This window comes from Argiope bruennichi, chromosome 7 (genome assembly GCF_947563725.1).
Source record: "Argiope bruennichi chromosome 7, qqArgBrue1.1, whole genome shotgun sequence".
In the NCBI taxonomy this organism is placed as follows: domain Eukaryota; kingdom Metazoa; phylum Arthropoda; class Arachnida; order Araneae; family Araneidae; genus Argiope; species Argiope bruennichi.
Genome location: NC_079157.1, coordinates 55,879,549 through 55,902,436, shown reverse-complemented (window position 1 = coordinate 55,902,436; position 22,888 = coordinate 55,879,549). Strand labels below are relative to the sequence as shown.

Below are 22,888 nucleotides of genomic sequence, written 5' to 3'. Positions count from 1 at the left end.
AATGAATAATTAGGTGACAAAATGATACTGTCGGGAAAAAAGGAAGGGGTTCAATACATGAATAATATTTATAATATAGTTATAAAATAATTAGTTTTTAGTGTTATCAAGTAATTGATAATTCATTCGAAAATGGAATCAAGTACCTAACTCTTATTCGTATAATACTTTACATAGGTGCCTTGCTTTTGCCAAAAAGATTAAAAATTACATTACTTTCTAAAAATTTAATCATAATATAGGTATCTTTAGGTCACATCTACATAAAAAAGATTTATCTTGAAATAATTTGTTAGGTAAGAATCTCTAAACAAATTTTTTAAGAATAAGATTTTCTAGAAATATTTTTTATTATATTTTTCTTTTAAATCCTTACAGTTCGCTATTTCATTCTTAGATTGATAGAATAATTTACAGAACACGGTGCCTTAAATTTGTCTCATGAGCTGAAATTTGCAATTTTTATTATAGTTTTCTCTGCATAACTTTATAAATTAATTCTTAAATAAAATTCCTAAGCTAAACTATATATTAAGTAATAAATGTAAAGATTAAAACAATTTCATTTTTTAAATGTTTAATTTGAAAAAATTGCTTATTACAATGTTCTTAAACAAATTTTTTGCACTGCATTTTCGTCATTTAGTCCTTTTTTTAAAAAAATAATTGTGCCTTTTATATCGCTTTTCCGCACAACTTATATCGAACGGTCTACAAATTTTAGTAATTTTTTTTTAAAATTGCATCTGAGGATGTAGTAGTTTCTCAGTAGGATGATGTTCTGTTTCCGAGGGCTTTAGAATCCAATTTCATTAAATAACCATCATAGATATGGGCTTGGAGTAATATTAGTTTAGCATTGCGAATCAAACATCTTCCCTTTGGTATAGTACAGAAACTTAGTGAAGGGGACGTCATCTGACCGTGATTCGAAAATAACAATCTTCATGCATCAAAGCGGATATTAATGCAACTAAACTACAATTTTTTAAAAAATGAATTGATGTTATGATTTGATCTTAATATTCCTTTTGTGTTAAAATGTATGAAACACTCGCATCTTTTTTAGTAGAAGAACCGATAAAACTATCTCAGTCTATTTTTAATAATATTTTCTTCATTGAAGTTTTTATTTTGAAATCAAATTAAAATTGCTCATCGCTCATTCTGAAATTTTGTTTCAATCTACTTTAAAATCATATGATTAAAGCTTTCCTTTTTCTTTTTATATATATGTAATTTTTTTATTTGATGCAATTAAAAAAATTAACACAATTTTGTATATTTATTACGAAAAAGGAGATTTTAAATTTCCTGATTCATTTTTATTAATACATATTAAAATGTAGAGCTCTAAATGATTTTTCATTGAAAGTATTTCGTTCTACAAAAGGTAGAACGAAAAGAATTTTTTCGTTTTGTAGAAAAGATTTTTCTAAATGATAATTTTAGCATTTTTTTAATCCTTTTTTTCTGAATTTTCATATTGTAAACTAAAACATGCTCCATGTTCTAGTTTGCAACATGAACTCTCAGACATTTCCAGATTATTTAGTTTTATATAAAATATCACTTGGAAATGTTGGCTTTAAACTGCACAAAAATATCAGGCAATCAGATCACAAAATAGATTAATACATATATAATGTAAGAATAAATTTAAACTTTTTAGGGAAAATTCATTGAGTGGCATGAAGTAGCATAATTCTGAGGTATCTTTCTATTGTGCTCTCCTAGATCTCAGTCATCTTTTTTTTTGTTTGTTTGTAAAAACAATGTAAGTAATTTTAAATTTTCAACTTAACTTATATTTTCTTAATCTTCCCATTTGCTATAATTTATCCTGTATTGCATTATTGATGATGGTAGCTTAATTTTCTCAGCATTCTATGTTATTTTGTGAATTGTGCTTACAAGAAGCTATTAAATTAAACTTCGGAAAAACGGCGCAGTTACACGAGGCAAGAAGAGAGATAAAGAGGAATCCCGAGGCTAATTCTTAATGGGGACCAAGAAAAAAAAACTCAGTTAATGTTTTAAACTGAAAAATCAGGAAGGGGTGAAAAAATATTGCCATGCTGTTAGTGCCATTTGCCTTCCTATACCACAAGTGATTATTAATAGTACATAACGAGCACCAGTTACTCTCGCTACGCACACTTTTCAGCGATGATATATAATTGGTTGTAATTTTTTTAAAAATTAATTTTACCAAATACCTATGCAGTTGCAATAAAAAATTATTAATTGAAAATTTTAATTTCAAAAGTTGCGGTTTATTTTAAAATGCAGCTTAAAAATTTATTTTAATAAAAATAAAATCCAATTTGTAATATTTTTCACATTAGTCATGCTATTAGGATGTACTTCACTAGAAAGAATAGTATCCAAAAAGATTAAATAAATGGAGTAAAAATTAGTAATCCCATACGAAATATTCAAAATGTTGGTGTAAAATTCTGCAACTTTTCTAGTAAAACTTTTCAAAGCATTTTTGTAAGAACTTTTGAGCACTCTTAAATAATCTTCTTATTCATTAATTATTCCATAAATTTATTATTTTATTTTCTGCGATAAGTTTTTCCAATATTTCATTGATTAATAATAATTAAAATACTGGTAAGAAATTCTTTTAAGTTAATCAAAAATGAATCTCGCAAAACTATTTCTCTTTATAGTGAAAATTTAAAAATGCCTCAAAGTCCAATTTTGTAGATATTTATTATTTTTTCCACAAGATAAAATTTACGAAAATATAATTTCTTTGGTATCTTATAAGACATGAACTCTTCTTTAATTGAAATAAAATAAAATATTAAGAATTTAGAGTCAGTTTTCAATTATGAAAAATCTCAATTAAAAGGTAAGCAGTGCAAGAAATTCTTAAATTTAAGGCCAAAGCTATATATTGCTTTGACCTGTTCAAATGAGAGTGAAGTGAATTGATACGTTAATATTTTTTCGAATATTTACATTTAAAAAATATGTTTTGCATCCTTATAAGAAATATATACAATTTTCTCAGCATTATCCCTTTATTTACGAAATTTCATAAAACATCAGCAATGGAAGGGAAACATCGGCAATGGAATATCCGTAAATTTCTAAATATCAATTGTGAGTATTTTAGTGATTCAAAGATGTATGCTATAAGTATGGAAATTACTTAAAAGCATTTGACAAAATATGTTTAAAACTAGAAAGCTGTATTCAATGAATACAAATTAAAGATACTTTGCTAGGAATGATTTCAATATTTAAACAAAGTATAGTAATATAACATTTGAAAAAAAAAGAGAACATTTAATACTAAATATTAATTATTATTGCTTTTGCAATCTAATATCTTTAACTTCAGAACTTACTTCCTATACTTAAATAGATGCATATAGTTCTATAGTTTAAATGTTGTGTTTATCCAATTAATAACACAAGAAATTGCTAAATTTTAGCAAGCAAAAATATTAACAAGGAATTATTTATATGTATTAAAATGTATTGTTTATTTATTGATACTTTTACGCATTTTACACTTCTGTTAAGTTTCATGTAGAAATACGAATAAAACTGGTATAAAGATAGAAAATAAATGGTAAAAACAGTATTTTTAAAATGGAAGAGTAACCTCTTTTAAGTCGCGTTTCATTAATCTAACATAAACAATTCAGAAATTTATCAGAAGCTTCCTATTTAGATGAAATAACTCCTTTCATCAAATAATTTCTCAATTAAATTCAGCCTCTGGGAGTTTAAACTGTGCGCACAAAATGGGGAGGGAGAGATTATATAAAGCTCAGTATCTTGTATAAATCAGCAAGTTTCTTTTTTATAGGTAATTATGCCTTTTTAATGCCTGACCTAAGCAAATGCAAGTGCTAGAAATATTTTCCTTTAATGAACATTTTTGACTATGAATATCACTATCAGCTTTGCATTGAAATCTGAAGTTTTGAAGCATGTTCAGTGCCATTTTATGTTTTCGAGACTTACACCTTTTTCAATTAAAAAAAAAAAATCCCGAAAATTTTACATTAATAGCAATTAGATTTTAATACTCTCTTTATCAGACACAAATTGCTTTGTAAAACATATATTTATCAAACTAGTAGATTGAGAGAGTAAAATCTCATTCACTCACCTGAATCAACAGTTTATACAAGTTCTTGCATTTGCCGCGATTTTTTCTCACTAATTTTAAGTTACGCATTAACGGTGTATTGCATCACTCTTGAAAACCACGTGTCTACTCACCGGGCTCGGCAAAAGCGATAATTTCAGAGGGACGGGCGTAGTAGTCATCGCGGCCACCAGCTTCATCTTCCTCCGGCTCTGTTCCTTCCTCCTCCGGTATTCCACCCTGCGTTCTCCTGAGAGCCTCCAGAGCCACCTCCCTAGCGAGGGGGGAAGTGATGTTCGGTCTGTCCTGCAGGTGAAGCTTGGAGAGGATCTGCTGTTTGATTGCCTCCAGCTTGATCCGCTTCGCCTGCTGCTGGTCGCTGACCGCACACTCGGGGCAGGTAGCGAAGGCATGCCGGCACCACGACAAGAGCACGAGGAAGGTGATAGACGCGCGGATGCGGAGAGCCATAACGGACGGTGTAAAAGGTCGTTGGAGCAGAAGAGCATCTCTGGTAAGAGCAGGCCGATCTACGTTCGCGATCGCCGCACCAGCTGGCGGTGGTCGACCAAAGCAATAAATGGTCTAGCCTCTTCCAGTCCCCGCCCTTTCAGCATCCGAGGAGCAATAAGTGTGTCAGGGGAAGTGACTGGTCATCCCGGAGGAGGGGAAACTGGGTAAAGTGACGTCATCCACTCTGTCTCTTGACCATTCCATCTGATTTTCTTTTAAGTAATTCTGTTTGTGGAATGGGAAATTTTTCCGAATATACATCATTGAATCTGTCGTTTAGTGTAAGAAGTTTCACCGCCATGTACATAACTTCTGTAGAAGTTTTTAATTGAAATTAAGAATTTTAGCATCATTCCGAAACTTCGAAATGAACTCACTGCTCATATCTGCTTTTAACTTGTACGTAAAGCAGTTGTTAATTAAGATCAAGCGAATGAGGATATTCAAAACATTTATAAGTTATGCAAAGTTACAAAAAGCAAGAACTTTCTATATTTGCAGGGGGAGAGGGGATAAGGAAATAATCGGAAATAATACGATTGCATTTCGCTTCTGAACAGATCAGGATTTTTACCGAGTTTTATAAACTGTACGTGAAAAGTATGCCATTGCATTCATACAATTCGGAAATCTCTGAATCACAAAATAAAAAGGAGGAAACTGGAAATATTAGAAATATACAAACAAATAAATAAAACAGATCTCAAATTTATGTTGCACTTTCAGAGATACTAATTTTACACCAAGGTAAAATGTAGAAAATTTCGTCCTACCTAAGAGCGATTGAACCGCAGAACTTCCTTTTAAATAAATTCTGGCTATTGCATGATGCGCTTATTCATATTTTTCTAAAGTTTTGAACACTTCAAATTTCCTCTTTGCTAATTCGAAAAGAAAAAGAAAAGAAAAGAATTCCTATGAAATTCAAAATTCTTTTTTTTTTCACTTAGTCTTCACAAAATGATTAAATTAATACAAAAAAATTCATTCAAATGAGTACAAGATATGTAGCGACTCAGTCTTTTCACTTAGTGCCAATAGTTCATAATTTAAGAAATCAAAATGATTAACATCTGAATAGTCTCTCTCTCTCTCTAATAAAGAAATGCTAATTTCTAAAAAATTTTACTTTTGACATAAATATTTGAAAACCTGAAATTCTGTAAGTTTTCTAATAAAACTATTATTCTGCTAAAAAAATAAGTGCTTACATGTTCGGATCAGTAATTTGAAGATGTGATGACGATATCCCCATTGAAAAAAGCTTTAAAAATACTTGAACTATCACGAAATAATTTAAAATTAAGTAAATTTTAATTAAGTAAAGTTTAATTAGTAAGATTGAGATATTTTAAGCATTTTTTAAAATATAACATAGCCATAATAATTTTCCGAATAAGTGCATCGCTGAGAAAATCCTTTTTTGCATTCAGATCATTAATAAATCCTTAAATCACCAAAACATTAATAAATAAAAAAAGCCATAAACAATTTAACCATTCTGTTTTTTTAAATATAATTTGGGGAAGGAGATGGAAATCCCCAATTTTCCTATTGTTTGAAATAAAGTTTTAACAAATATGGTTTATTTGTAATCCTTATTTTTATTTCCTTTTGACCAATTTTATTGATTTCTTATTGCTCTTTTTTTTTCATAATTTGTGAAATGTGAAATATATAAAGAAAATATAGATTGGCATTGATAAAGATTTGCCAAGCATCTTACAAAAAATAATTTGCCATAAAAAGAAAAAAATCTAAATAAATCTTGTTTATTTAAATTTCCTTGGATATTCTTGGAATATTTTGCATTAAAAATGTTAATTTGTTTTTATTTTATTCATTTTTCTTATATAATTAAAATATAAATTTTAGACATGACAAGGAAAATTAAATTAAGTGTTTTTAAATCAAAATCAAATTTCTTTTAATTTATGATCCCAGTTTCCAAATTAAATACATCAACAGAAAAGCTAATTATCTACAGCATGACATTTTAAATTGAAATTAAAGTATTTATCAGTTAGGTCCATATTGTTTGTGCCTTAAAGCTCACAAATATTTTTCATGAGATTCCGCTTCATGGCTAGTCTTCTTTTTCAGGCGTCCTTCGCTATTGAATTAGTTTTAGAATTGTCTGCATTTCTCCCGTCCAGACTGAAGGACATTCTACGTATTTCGTCGTACCTGTCATCTTCAACAGGATATAACATGCGGAAGTTTCCCATCATTTTGATTTCTTTTTGTTCTTGAAATTCTGCCAGAATTCGCTCTTTTGGTGTTAGACTTCTACATAAAACACAAATTATTTTTTTAAAAAGGTTTTACTTGTTCACATAATTACATATTTCCTTAAAAGATTTGTATTTCTTATAGAAATTCGTTTATAAGGTAATACTATATATTTCTTCTTAATAATTAATGTAAACTATAAAGTTTTGTAATCGAAGTCTTTTTTGTATTAATCTTATAATGACTAATTGTATGGTTAATAGAAAATAATTCGCTCATTATAAGTTTGTAATAAACTGCAAAAACTTTATTCATTAAGTATTCATAATATAAGGAAATAAAATCTAAGGTATTTTGTTGAAAAGGCAAGCATTTCTTCTTTCATATTATAGGTAATGTGTAAATATTTAGACTAGTATTGAGAATAAGTATAAGCATCATAAGCTATAGCTCAGAGCCTCCATTCTCTTGGGACTCTTTGCGTAAGCAAATATTATATATACTAAATATACTACTTTAATGGATTTGAAAAAGAACCATTATGTCAGATAGCTTAAGATTTCCTCAAATCTAAAAATCGGTGCGTATTTTGACGTTTATAATTAAAAAACAAGACGTATAAGATATTCGAAAGTTAAGTTCGGAAAAACGCCAAAAATCTGTTTAATTTTTAATAAATTAAAACTTTAAAAAAAAGTCCTCCGAGAGCTCTTAAAATTTGGTAGCTGTAGGTCACACTGTTTGGCCTGTAGTGAGCAAACACATACACAGACACATTCATCCTTATTATTAGTAGGAATTAGAACAGATGTATGCATATCTCTACACGTCAGATATCATGATCAAGAGCTACCGAACTTTGCACATATATATTTGAAAGATTGGGTAGTTCACCACGAAGCGATGTTTTTAATTTTAACTTATCAAAAATTAAGCGAGATTTTGAGGTTTTTATGCGATAACTTCTGTAAATATTAGAGCAAAAAAGGAAATCTACACATCTTAAAATTCTAAAACTTTTGTTTCAATGACAGTAGTTAGTTATAGTTAATTTTGCAAAAACTTTTATTTAATTAACTTCTTAAAATGTTTCGAAGTATATTTTACAACAATATTTTTATTGTTGTAAATTAATTACAAGTCGTTTTCACTGTTACATTTTTTCCCAGTCTGTTATTATTGATGATCAAGATAAGAAATTTCTACTTTTTTTCATGTTAAAAAGAAAGGATTTTTTGTTTAAAGCATGCTTTTCATAATTGTTTGATTACGATTAGCATTTACTTTAAAAAAGCGCAATTGTGGAAGATTGATTATTTTCAAATGCTTTTATATTATCTCTCTTTTAGCTTGATTGCTTGCTTTCTTATTGCAGTTCACTGATTTTTTTATTAATTTTTTAGATAAATTTTTATTTAATAATCCTGTGATATATTACATAAGTGATGAAATATATTCTGTAGTACATACAAAGCATTAAAGCTAAATGTTTCTTTCTACCCTCACATTTTTTTTACTAATGAACGTCGTTTTAGCAAGCAAATTATTTATTTAATTTGAAATTTTTATAATATAATTCGAAATATTTAAATGTAGTTAAATCCCTTTAAAATTAAGCTTCAAATTTAGGTTGAAAAAGTGAAAATAGTGAAGATTATAGTAGAATAGCCATAGCTGTTTAAGGCTTCTAAATTAGCCTGAAATATATTATTAACATTGTTTGAATTATAAATTATAATACTGAAAATATTTTGTTGAGAAAGCTTAGAAATTATGTACAAAAATCATTTGCTTAGTGTTTACATTTTACTTAATCAATATTCTCAGCGAACTAGCTTCTCACCAAAGGCGGTTTGTAGATAATAAAGCTGTCGATGACGAATCCGCATTAAAGAATTCGAAAAGGAAGAGAAAACTTCATGACTTACGTTTGCCTAGATATCGTAATATTAAATTCACAATAAACTGCTAATACTATATTTCATTTACTGGCGATGGCAATATAAGTTACCATTGTTAATAGTGGTAAATTTTCGAAGACTTTCTTTAGTTAGTAACTAGTTTTTCGGAGAGGTTCTTTAAATTCTTGTCAGATGTCTTTATATGACTACCTTTTTGAAGTAACTGTGAATGACTTTACGCCTTACATGATAAGGAACATAAACCCTCTGCATCAATTGCTTATTTTATAGAAAACTTGATATTTTCCTATTATTATCTAATAAGGCCAAATCTCAAATTAGGGAGTCGCACAGCATCATAAGTCTTATTATTGACTTATAAAGGAAAAGTATTTGTGTGGCCTGTAGCTCATTCAAATGAGAAACTAAATTGTTGAATTTATACTCACATATGCAGTCTTGACAATGGCCTTTTTAATATGTCTATTAAAAGATAATTTTGTGTCTAATAGCTATAGATGTTTACATTATTTATTAAAAGTATTTAATGCTCCTTGATTTAAAGACACAGATCATCCATCACTGGTTGCTAGAGATTTTTCAAAGTTATTAAAATTTTCAATAATTAGAGTTTATAATTTAGGTTGTCTGGATAACCTAATATTAATATTTTTAAATAATAATAATAATATTTTTTTCTCTAAAATTACTTTTATTTTTCAAAATAGTCTCCTTGTACATCTATGCATTTCTTCCAGCGATACACACATTCTTTTAAATATTCTAAATAATATTAAAATCTTCCTCTGAAAAACGAAGTTCATAACCTTCTCTTATGAAATTCTTTGCCTTCCAAGTGTTTCTTTTACTTTAGAGAACTGAAAAAGTCACTTGGGGGGGGGGGTAGCAGTTAAAGCGTAATTCATGGTTTTTCTCCATCGCAACCATTGAAATATGAGACAGAGCATTACCTTAGCGAAAAATATATTTTTCTCTTTTGCAAATGTGGCCGTTTTTCCGCCACATCTTGTTAAGTACCTAATATTGCATAGTATGCTGTAATGGTTTTACTCTTCACAAAATAATCTATTGAGACAATTCTATGGCTATTTCAGAAAATTGTTATTATCATTTTCTCAGCAGAATGAATATGTTTTGGGTTTTAGAAGCCGATTCTCCCTTTGTAGTCCACGGTTTTGACTTTTTTTGTTGTGGTTTCTGGGCTGTAATGAATCCAGATTTCATTTATAGAAATTAATCGTCAAAAAATCTCCTATTTATTGTACCTAAATTTCACCAATAGCCGATGCAAATCTTCATTCAGATACGTGTTTGAACCAAAGTGAGCAAGCGTGGTACATAAAGTGCAGTTGACTTGCGCATACCTAAATCTAGGTTCAATATGTGGCAAACACATTCTTTAGACATGCTCAAAGCCTCTACTATGTCTCTAACCTTGATTCGACGACTGTCCAACATCATTGATAAAGTTTAGCGATATTTTCGACAATATTGCAGTTTTTGTCAGTCCTGAATGTTTATCGTTACGCAAGCTGGAATGGCATTAAATTCAGCTGTCGAAATTTCACAACTGTAAATGATGACGCAGAGTCCCGTGCACAGCGTCCAACTCCTCTTTAATTTATATAGGCATATTACCTTTCAAAAATAAGTATCTAATGAAGTTCGGCCCTCATTTTTTTCATTTCCGCAAAAACAGTCACTTCTGTTCACGAAAATAACTGTCAAACAATGGCTGAAATTTTAATTGGACGTTAACAAAGGATGTTTAAATAAGTTCCCCCCACTTCGGTTGATTCATGCTGGCATTTTCATGTTGTGATCGGAAACTTTTCAGACAGACCTCGTATTTGTTTATTATTATATAAGATGTTGTCTTAAAACGTCTACAATGCATTAACATGAACAAGAACAAGAATGTTGCACCTTTAGCAGTTGATAAAATGACTGGTACTCGTTGGTCTTTGCAAATGAATCAAGTATTTGTATTATAAAATGAATAAGTGCGAGTGTGGAACGCAAAGGCAACTGACTTATAATTAAAGCAGTTTTGTTAACCGTACTGCTTCTGAGAGTACTGTCATGACCTGGGATGTAATTAATTACGACAACAATAATCATTTGATCATTACAAGCATTTATACTAAACATTAAGGAGTCGTCTGCACTTCTAGTAGAATTAAATACCACATGCCAGCATGACGATACACTTACAAGTATAGAAATCTTTAGTTGGGGAATTTTAAATTTGTTTGTTATTAAAATTATGAGTTTTGTTGTTTCTTTATATGTTATTTATTTACCTCATAAGAATGAATTTTTGGTAATATTTCATATAATGTGATTATATTATATTGCAGGATGCTGCGTTTTCAAAATCGTTGATTCCATATTTTTCCTCGAAAAAATATCTCTTGAAAAAGTTATGTCCTCTGTTTACTATATACAAAAATACATTGATATGTATTGAAATTTTTTATTGTCTTTGAATTCTTTTTTTATCTTTATACGAAACAAATTTTGATAATATTTGAAATATTTTTATTGAAGTACCGATTTTTTTTCTTAGGGAATCAATGTTTTGATGATAAATATGATCTGGAAAATTACCTTGTTACATTAGGATTTGTTAATCTGTGGAGAGATTTCAAATGCTGTTCTCTCTTTATCATGTTTATCTGTTTTGATGTCAAAAGAACCATATTCAAAACATTCCTTATCATGCTTTGCTTCAATTCTTGATCGAGCGGCGATGAGGCTCCCAAACTCGGAGAACGATTAACCTGCAAAAAAATCATACATATTGTTAATTTATTTTTTAAAAAATTAGCATATGTATACCTATTTATATAGAATTGAAGTATAGAAATGAAACAAATTGCAAGACATAGAGCTTGTTTCTTGAATCGCAATGAATAGAAATATTTTATTTATGTGACAACATCGAATGGCAAAGATTATGTCCAATGAGAATTCTACTTTCCAAATTTCTACATCACATATTTTGATCCACGATAGCAGATTTTTTTAAAAATAAAATCTGGTGCTGAACTTACAATTTTCCATTTCTAATGCTTAAATTTTAATATCAAATCACTGAGACTTACATGATATTACTGTATTATCTGTCGTCTATATCTATTTTAGATCTATATCTATCTTAATATATATAAATTACGTGTCACGTTGTTTGTCCGCGATGGACTCCTAAACTCCTTAACCGATTTCAATCAAATTTGCACACCGTGTGCAGTTTTATCTAACTTAAAAGATAGGATAGCCCTTTTTTTGAATTTTTAATTAGAATTTTAATTATGAATTAAAAACTAACTTTCTCGCCAAAAAAATGTTTTCATTTTCCCCACCGCCAAATGAGTACGGCTTCAGTTTTTTTTCCCAACAGTCATGAGGCTAGGCTTAAGATTTTTCGGCTGATTATTTGAAACGATTCTATTTATTTTCTTAGCGTTTGATGCATTTAAAATTAAACATTGTTAATTAATCGTTCTGGTCATGATGAATCTGAGAATATTTTGTTGACAAATTCTTGAAATATTACATAAATTAGGAAAGATATTCTTTAGTGCCCATAAAGTTTAAACACTCAGTGACTGTTTTCAATAATCATATTACAAAAAAAATGCTTTGTTTCAGTAAAAAATATTATTATATTAATTGCAGATTAATCCTTTCCATTTTAATTTATAGTATAAATTCTACGGGAACTAACAGAAAATTAGAGAGATACATATTACGTTATGACTGAAGGCGTTTATAATATTATGAGTGAATTATATGACTATCAAAATTTGAAGTTTTAAAATATTTTGATGAAGAAGCTATTAAAGTAGGAATTGCATAAAATATTTAATTATTAAAATTTTAACGAACATTAAGATTGGCGAACCGGCTGGTCGCCAAAGGCGGCTAGTACTTATAATAAAGCTGAGTGTGTGCGTGTGCGTGCTGGCGATCTACAGACCAGACCGTTTGACCCACAGCTACGAAATTTGGCACATGTAATAACCTTGGAGGTGGAAAATGTGAACCTAAGAGCTATTTTTTTAATTTTAATTAATTAAAAAGTAAGCAAAATTTTGGAAATTTCCAAATGAAAAAACTTTCAAAAATATTATTATATAAAAATTATTTTTACATCAAGTTAAAGTTCAAAAAATATTTTTTTCAAATATACCAATGTTGGAACTTATAAATTAAGTTTCTATTTTTAATGAATTTTGAAAAAATATTTTAATTATATTTTTTAATTTATCTCGCGCAAGATAAAAGTAAAATTTAACCTGAACGAGTACGTTAGGCGTGCATTTGAAAAAAATTAGTTTTTATCAATGCGTTGCCAACATATTCACATAAGCTCAAATAAAAAAAGATAAATTTTCCGGCAAATTAAATTTAGAAAAGTATAATTTTCAGGACATATCTGTATGAAATAGAATAAATATAAAATGACATTTTCCAAAAAAAAAAAAAAAAAAAAAAAAAAAAAAAGAATGTGAGAAAATTTTTTTGACGTTTTAAAATAGCTCTGTTATTAATTCAATAATTCAGTTTCATTAAAGGTATATATAGCCAATATGTACAGAATATCAGCTCTTATCTGGGCCTAACAGCCAATTTGTAAACCTTTAGTAATAGACATACATTTGCTAACAAAATGGTTTTAAATAAATAATCACATTTTATATATTTTGAAACAATAAATGCCTTGTTGAATTACGAATTTTAAACTTTTATACAGATGCCTTGTTTTGTGAGTAATGTTTAATAAAATATTTTTGAGATACCAATATTTTAAATAACAATAGCTTTACTTGTTTGAAATCAAAACTGATTGAGCTATGAAAATTCGAATGCTTCTATCCTATTTCTATTAAAATATACGAATTTAGTTATCTCTCTTTACCGTCTTGAAGAAAATAGTCAGTAGACTTTTTCCGAGATTGATAGTCTAAAATCATGTTGATTGTCCTAAAATAATGACAATTTAAACTTTATAATTCGGTCAGGCTTGATCGCAGAAGATTGAAACATTAGATTTTCAAGATAATTTTACTGAATATGACTTATAGGATCAACGGACTGTATAAAATTTAAACTTCATAATTGTTTTCAGAAGTTAATTTATTGATTAAAATAAAATAAAATCTTATTTGCCTCATTTAAATGTTTTTGAAAATAAAATTGAATTTTATAATGAATTAGAGAAATTTTTATTGAACAGTTCTTTGAAGTATTGCATAAATTATAAAAAAAAAAAATTCCGTGGTACACGTAAGATTACAATACTGAAGGATTCGATTTTCTGTAGCCTTTTTTTTAAAAAAAATATGCTTGGTTTAAGCAAAAACGTTCTCGTATTTATTGAAGTTTTACATATTCAGTTTCAAATTCAAATTTAAATATTACGGCAGCTGAGAGAGAGATATATATAGCATAATGAACAAAATATCGAAAGGCTTCTATAATAATATGTGTTATGTGGTTATAGAAATAGAAATATTTTGCTGAAGAAACTGCTAAGAGATCAAAGTATATAAATATTTAATTGAACATTTTTGAGAGCATTAATCCTGTCGAACTAACTGGTCGCCAAAGGCGGTTAGTATACTATAAAATACTTATGATTATTGTTACAGAAACATTCATTATACTAAAGACAAGTACATTTACAGTTATTTTAAAATAATCGTCTTGCAACATTTTATTTATATTACTAGGGTAGCATCAATAAAATGAAATCTATAATTGATTTCTTTGATAATGTACACCGTGTAGTTAATTGCTTATCAATGTCGCCCATTAGTTACCAATTTAAAAGGTTATTGTTAAAAAAAACTAAGGCATTTTTCTCTAATTCTGACGCCAAGATCATTTTTTTAAAATCTTTAATTTACCGTAAAAATCTTTAATTTACTATTTACGAAAGTAACAATAACATCATTCAAAGTACAAGGTCGAATAGAAATGCTTAGTTGGAAATTTACTTTGCGATAAATAAATAAAATGATTTTTTTTTTAATATTGCAATATTACCACTACAAGAGTGTTATTCAAAATGGAAATGCATTTTGTGTTTCAGAAAAAAAATATAAAACATCTCCTGAAGAAATATAAGCTTAAAATATGTGTTGACGAAATATAAGTCAACATGTGTAGATTTCAATACATTATATTCCTGGTATAGTTTATGATCATTCAAATAAAAAATCAAAGATCAAAGACATGATGTATTCCAAATTATAGTTGATAACAAATTTGTGACTTATGGCACTTTTCAAGCCCACCGACAGTTAACTCTGAGCGATTTAAGCCATAATAGATTTAATTTCTTAAAATTAATTCTGACAATCAATATTATGAATGATTAATTACTAAGTACAAAAGAGTAATATACTAAAATTTATGAAGGTTATTCATAGGGATACCTGATATGTCTAAGTACATTTGCACTCATAGTCAATTGAATCTCAAATTCATGGAAATGTTTGAAAAGAAAATAGTAGACGCAAGCACATATGAATTAGTCAACCTAACTGACCATTTCAACTTAGCTTACACTCAAAAGGTACGCTTATGTACATTTTTCTCTTTCTTCGAGTCAGTTGAAAAAAAAATTGAAGGTTGTGCGTTCTTTTAAAATTTCTGATGAATACTCGCTGTAGGTGCCATGTATTATAAAAGTCTATAAAAAATGTAGTTCCTTTTTTTAATTTTAATTTCTTTTATATATTTCAGATATTTTGATTGCTTGGAGTTTTGCCATTTAATAATACTGCTTTATTATAAGATACGTTATATAATATTCGGAATAGAAGAAATGTACTTTCATTAATTTTGATTTCGAATAAATTTGAAGGATTTCATTGCCAATTGTTTCAACTTGTAAAACTTTCAATTCTACAAAGTTTACAAAATTTATAAAGTCACTAGGATGGAGAAATGTAATTTCATATCTGTCTGTCAAGCTATGTTGTACTCTTAGATTAGAAACTGAAGCTTCGCTGCATTTGGACTAAGTGACTTCGGCATCTCATTGGCTTACAATTTTTAGAACACCCCAATTGATAAGCCTGTGTTGCTAAGATTTAAAGCACATGCATGTTTAATATTTTTAATGTAAAAATTATTATGTATAAAGTAATACACAAAATTCTTTCATTATCTGAAACGTGTTTTTAAATTAATATAGGAATACCAGTTGAATTAGACGATATTTAGAAATCGTCGCTGTATAGTTTTAAACTAATTAATTTTTTCACTAATTTTTTTAATATTAATTATATAAATGCTTGCAATTTTAATCACGAATATTGAAGTATGCGTTTTGAGAAAATTTAATATATAATTTAATTTTTTTTATTTAAAAACATGCAAATCGTTTGTTTTAAATTTCCCTTTTTTAAACATATGAAAATTCTATTAATGTGTTTTGATAACAGTTTTCTTGTTTATTATTATACATTAAACTCATATGTATCTATTCGATAATTCATTAAATTTTAAAAATTAATAAAACTCAAGGAAAATTGCACATAAATATAATGGATATCATCTAAAAGGTAAAGTTTGGAATTTTAAAATGGCATAAAGATATTTCTTGTAAATTAATTTGTTCTATACTTACGGCAGAAAAATAAAAAGATTGAAGTAGGTTGCACCATTTGTTAATTTTTTTAATTAATTGAATATTTAATTAAGTTCTTCACTTTGAAAATTTGAAAAACTCTTATCATGAATAATGAATGTGCAAAGTTCGATATAATTCGGCACATTGTATAGGATGAGATGTGGAACATACATGCGTAACCACAATGATATTTATTAATTGATGTACGCAGCGTTTACTTGTTATTTAATCTTTTCATGAACAATATTTTAAAATAAAAACTATTCTTGCATAAAATATTTAGCATAAAAATAAATCCTTTTACCGTTTAAAATCTTTATCGACTTTTATCGTTTGCTTTTAATTAAAATTAGAGAATATCAATTATACCATATGATTTTTAAAAACCGCCTATAACAAACTTTCTCCATAAACTGTAAATATTTGTTATATCAGTATTCCAAATTCTTTTATAGATGCTGAAATGTAAAAATGGTTGTCTTTTTTCGAGCTATTGATTCTAGTTTAATGCGTGGTTAAATCACTTCTTTAAAGCCAATAAAATCATTATCAAAAGATGTATTAGAATAAAAGACTGATTTAAAAAACAATGATAAAGAAGTTCAAAGTGTAAAGAAGACAATTTGTTAGTTTATAATTGATTGAATATTTAATTAATTTTTGTACTTTGAAAAATTGGCAGTTTTCTTTTTCATGTCTTATATAAAAATGTGTGTTCAATTTGATGGAATTATCCAGTTAATTGGTAGGAGATACAGATCATGCATATATACATGCATAGCCACAATGATTTTCATTTGTATTAAAATAAAATTTTGAAATTAAAATGTAATTAAAATCAGATAAATTTTGAAAAGGAAGAGGCTATACACTTATATAAAGGATTTAAAGTAAATCGGATTATCTACATTTCATAACAGCATAACTTAATTGTGACTCGTCTTTTAATCAATTTTATCAAGTTATAAAATCAAGTAATCAGAAAAAAAAATTCAGGTTCAAATATATAAATTAGGAGAAAAAGTAAATAAATTATTTCAAACCTTATTTTAAAATTATATATATATAATATGATTATATAATTTTAGTCTCTCTCTCTCTCTCTCTCTCTATATATATATATATATATATATATATATATATAAGTTAATTAATTAATATTAAATTAAATGAATTTTAATGTGAAGAATAAAACATAACTGTATTGTCTGTCTCTGTATATGTAAAGTCTGTAAATCTGATGTTGGTTCATTATAGTTATCAACTAAAACAGAATTGTCTGCTAATTTTTACGAAAACATTCGGGCATAATTTTTCATTTCTTTTTACCAGGCTAAAAGGCATTACAATGTATCTCTAAAACTTTCGAACCTATGCCAATTTGGAAAATGATTCTTCAGCCCTTTTTTTTTCTATCTCTGATTTATGTTAAATTTCCGTATCCCTTCAATTCAAAAATTTTATTTTTGAATTTAATATCACTATTTGCAGATTGGGATGAATTAAATTCTAAGATCATTCATTATTTTTTTTCTGTTGTTTCTTACATAATTTCTTCCAAAACACCTTTGAAATACTATTTATAAATAAGAATAAGACAAGAGCCTGGATTTTTGTAATTAATAATTTTGTCTATTCCGCTCCCGTTCAAAAGCAATTAATTGTAAAGCATGTGCTGACATATTCGTTTTGAAAAGTAATATGAAGGCCGGGTTTGGCGAACACTAAAGCTCACTAGAAAACAAAATTTGCGACAGGGTGCCGCCACCACTTAGAAGTGACAGTATTTTTCAGATTTCATCATGTCCGCGAAGTGATGGTAAATATAATTTAACAACCTTGGATGAACCTTAGTAGGCGTGGATACCATGACGCCTTTCTTGCCCCTGTAGCGAAAACCACAGAATGACGTTTATGATGAAATTAGTAAGTTCATGATTAACATTTCGACCACAACCGAAGCACCATGTGGTTTACTTTTCCCCTTTTACTGAAAGAATTTACCATATTTTCAGATGCATTTTCAAGGTTTCATTTTAAAACTTATGGAATTTTTTTGTTTGCGAAAAATCATCTTGACTTTTAAAAGGCGAAAATGTTTTATAATGGCTTTGTCAGTAGCTATTTGATTTATGATGCAATAGCAAACAAATTATCGAGAATTTTTTCTTATAGATCATATAAATTAGTTTGAAAATATTGATTTATTGTATTTTCAATATGATAATATATCATTTCAAAAAATATGCATTTACTATTTTGTTTATTTGCAAAATCTATTAAAATATCCTTAAGAAGCTCCATGAAAATCGATTAGCACGCTTCTCTTTAAACTCTAATTATATATTTAAAGTAATTTAATTTTTCCTACAATTTTATCCTAGCAGTATTGCAGTTAACTGCAGTTTAAATCTTAGGTTTTTAACTTCTGAGTATCCGGAACTCAATTTTTCATAGAAATTTTTATCGCACCACTAATACCTGACGCTGAATTTCATCTTCCTTGTAATGAAATAGCCATTTTACCCTCAGCTTCATATGCGTCTATTTTTTTCTACATGTAAGAAAACCTAAACACATATACTTGCAAATTATACAGCTTATAGCGTGCAAAAAAAAAAAAGTTATGTTTAAATTAACTTTGAAAATTTATTAGAAATCAGAGAAAAGTTTACGGTGATGAAATTGATGTCATTATAAAACTAATTTTTTTCATTTTAAGACGATATGAAAATGTTTGCATGGCGATTTCTTCAGAAATTATGGTGGAAACCCTTAAATTATTTTAACCCCTGTTTCCCTTAATCTTAGAAGGGGTGTTAAAACTTTCTAATAGCTCGTTCAAATCTTCTAGGTATTATGGAAATTGTATTCTGAAAATGTAAGTAAATGCTTGAATCTGTTAAGGGTGGGGAATTACACAAGGTTCAAATAAACAAGCATTCAATTTTATATATACTAATAGAATTTTTTTTTAATTTTCTACTAATATAAGATAATGTGAACAGTGCGTTTGTTGTCGCACTACAGGAAAGATCGCTGAACCTGCAGCTAATAATTCTTTATCACAAATTTAGCAGGTTGGAAATAAACAATTAAGAGAGTCTTTTTGAGATTTTATTTAAATTAATCGCATACACATAATTACAGCTTTTTTCTGTTGTAAATTTCGAAAATATTAAAAAACAAAACTGATTTTAACATCATTTTAAAATTCATATCATTTTCTTTTCGATGATAGGCTTATTTATTATTTATTTTTAACTGCTTTAAAATTTCGATAATTTTGATATTTTTTTCAAAACATTTTAAGGCAATTAACAGAATAATTTTTATTTGGTAATGAAATTCAAATCATTTTATAGTTTCTACAAATATTTTACCCTGTGTTTTTCCTCCATTACTAAGTATGAAGATTTCGTCTATTTTTATATATTCCGAATCTTTTTTTAAACATACTTTTAATAAAATTTTTACTTTTTTTTAATTTTGTAATTGCAATTAAAGTTTAATTTCTGAAACAACTAAAAATAATTCTCCTATTCTCAAAAGCACTGTTACTCTTACTTGTAATATAAATTTGGATGCATAAAACTATCCAAATATCATTGTTTTAGCTTAATTGTATGGATGATAAGCAGAATAATTAAGTATTGTTTGTGTAGAATATCAAAGTTACATAAAACTCCACTAAGGCATTGCGTAACTTTGATATTATATACAAACAATACTTAATTATTCTTCTTATCATCCGTACATTTTTCATGAATCTATTTCTATTCAGTAACTTATTGGATTTATAGAAGTTAAATCATTTCTCATTTCAGATTAAATTTGAAATCTCAAGTGAAATGGCAGAGATTTTGTGAGACGCGCAACTCTATAAGCAGAAAAGTGAAAGTTTTTAAAATAATATGACTTAAATCTTTATCAAAATTTGCAATTGAAAAGGTCTTTGCTAATGAAAAAATTCAGACCAAGATTCAAGTGACATTATCAAACATGACATCTAATTTTTATTATTCTAATTAATATTCAGAAAAATTTCATAAAAATAATTTTTAATTCAAAAATTAAATAACAAATAATTGAATATCGTGTCTGAAAAAGCTTCTGAATCCATTGAAAGCATTTAATGCACCCGCGAAAAGTTAAAGAGATTTCAAAATATTTCTCCACTAAAAATTCTAAAATTTTTCTTAAATTGTACATGTATAAAACGTTGCACCTATTGTTCTTGAAATAGATGATAATTTTGGATAGAAATATGGCCAATTAAAAAAAATATATGGATTTATCTAGACAATAAAAGAATTCAAAGAATATTTACTAACAAAGACGAGCGGTCTTAAATTAATCGTTTTCTTCTGCAACTGGTACCGTTTGCTAATGAATTTGAGAAAAAAAGTCATTAAATTTAATTATAAACTTTAAATAAATATTTAAAAATTAGAAAATAAAATAAAAATCTATTTTTTAATATATCAGTAAAAATTCATTTAAAAAAACTGTTTTAATCTTATTAATTTGGTACATTTGTAAGTATGCTAGAAAAAAGTTTTAGACGAGGAGAAAGGCCAAACAAAATATCGATTTTCATAATCGTAACTTCTAAAACAGATAATCTAAAATTTCAAATTTCTAAAGCTCAATCATTGTAACCGCCAAGTGAAGGACTTTAAAATAAGATTCTTTGATGAAGAATAAAACTTGTTTTATACAAGGGAGCTGGTCTGAATTAATTCTTCATTAGAATTCTGAGATGCAGTTTAATGCATTAGTAAAAGGTTTATCAAATAAATTTTTTAACAGATTGAATCAAGTTCATGGAAGATCGTCACCCCAAACCAGGTTAGAAGTTGAAAGCATTGTATGTTACCATCAAAATTCTGAAGAAATATAAGTAACATCAAATTTTATAATATAGTACAAAAACTATAATCCTACAAAAAAATTCTGTTTGTATTTAAACATTCAATAAGAAAATAAAAAGAAAGTATACCGGAATTGTTCGTAATTAGAAACCACGTTTTATTAACAGATTTACTCCCTGCAAATAATAAAATAATTTTCTTATAAAAACAAAATACCAACGGAGAACAATAACAGAAATCAAAATGTCATATTCATATTTTACTGGGTTTCAAGGAACAACTTCAATAGCTGTATACTATACTTTTTTTTTTTCAAAATGAAGAACATGACCAAAACTATATTGTCACTTTTTGCATTCTAAAATTAGTATTTTTTAATTGAAATAAATTCCTAGGTTGTTTTTTTAATCTAAAAATGAAAAGCAAAGGCATCATTAATGGACATAAAATTGCACGTGACAATACTGGCCACTTTTGGTTTTATACTGGCCACCTTTAATAACTAGCTGGTTAGTTAGAAATATTACATAGGCAAAATTTCAATAGAATATTTTGTACATAATATAGACTTAATTAGTTTAATAAGCAATTAATGGCTTAATTAGAAAATATTTTTAAACTTCAATTTTTTAATAATCATGTATTATTTTTGATGTCTTGTGGTGTTATTTCTATATGCTAGGTTTGTGATTACAAAATTCATTATGCTAACCTTTTTCTGATTCAGTTTCTCATCCAGGTTGTTACAATTAGGGATTGCAATATCGGACCAAAAGTTCAATACCGATATTCGGTATTTTTTAGATCTTAGTACCGGGCGAACCGGTTTTAATACCGGCAGTAGAAAAAGAAAGAAAACACAAGTGTTTCTTTGTTTTATTTGCCAGTTTTATTACAGAGTATAAATATCACAAAAAATAATTTGTAACTTATAAATGATAACAGTATATAAAGAATCACAAAAAAGTAAAGGAATATCTTATTTATTTAAATCACAAAAAAAGTGTAAATTATTTCTAATCAATCTCTGGTACTAATACAAATTTTTGAAATGTGATCTTAAAAAACATAAGCATCAATTGTACTGTCATTAAGCCCGAACGTAATTTTGTGCAAAAATTACCAGCTATCGAAAACGCTCTTTCGGCATCTACGCTAGTTGGTAGTACTGAGCAATGCGCGATATACTTTTTCCAAGTATTTACTTCTAAATTCCTCATCTTCAAATAAATCGATTTCTCGTCGGCTGGTTTTGAATATAGCTGATTTCTGAATTGTATTTTGGTTCTTTGAATTTTTTTTATTTATCGCTCATTCTAATTTTGGTTCAAGAGACAATTCTTTTTCACTGTCTACATTAGTGTCATCATAATCTTCGATAACTGTACCGAATTCTTCTGAATGTGTATAGGTTTGTGGGTTTACTATTTACTATAAACTCGATCAGATTTCAATTAGTTAGTCTCTTTTCTTCTTTTTCATTTTTAAAATCATTATAATTATGTAAATACCGTAATATATTTTCTATTTCGGTATGCTTTTCTTTTGTGATATTCTTCAATGTAATATATAATTCTTCAGA

At 27.6% G+C, this 22,888-nt stretch overlaps 2 protein-coding genes across 2 annotated transcripts in view; both read right to left on the bottom strand.

The window, feature by feature from the left end:
• LOC129976646 (inhibin beta B chain-like) overlaps positions 1–4,678 on the bottom strand; it is a 37,372-nt gene extending 32,694 nt beyond the window's left edge. The window contains exon 1 of the mRNA XM_056090327.1: positions 4,252–4,678. Within this exon, the coding sequence (XP_055946302.1) occupies positions 4,252–4,588 (337 nt within the window). The 5' untranslated portion in view covers positions 4,589–4,678. The remainder of the gene's footprint in view (positions 1–4,251) is intronic.
• A 2,051-nt stretch (positions 4,679–6,729) lies between these two features.
• LOC129975380 (tubulin polyglutamylase TTLL6-like) overlaps positions 6,730–22,888 on the bottom strand; it is a 33,201-nt gene continuing 17,042 nt past the window's right edge. Inside the window, exons 6-7 of the mRNA XM_056088443.1 lie at positions 11,395–11,567; positions 6,730–6,919 (exon numbers count right to left, since the gene is read on the bottom strand). Of these exons, the coding sequence (XP_055944418.1) occupies positions 6,730–6,919; positions 11,395–11,567 (363 nt within the window). The remainder of the gene's footprint in view (positions 6,920–11,394; positions 11,568–22,888) is intronic.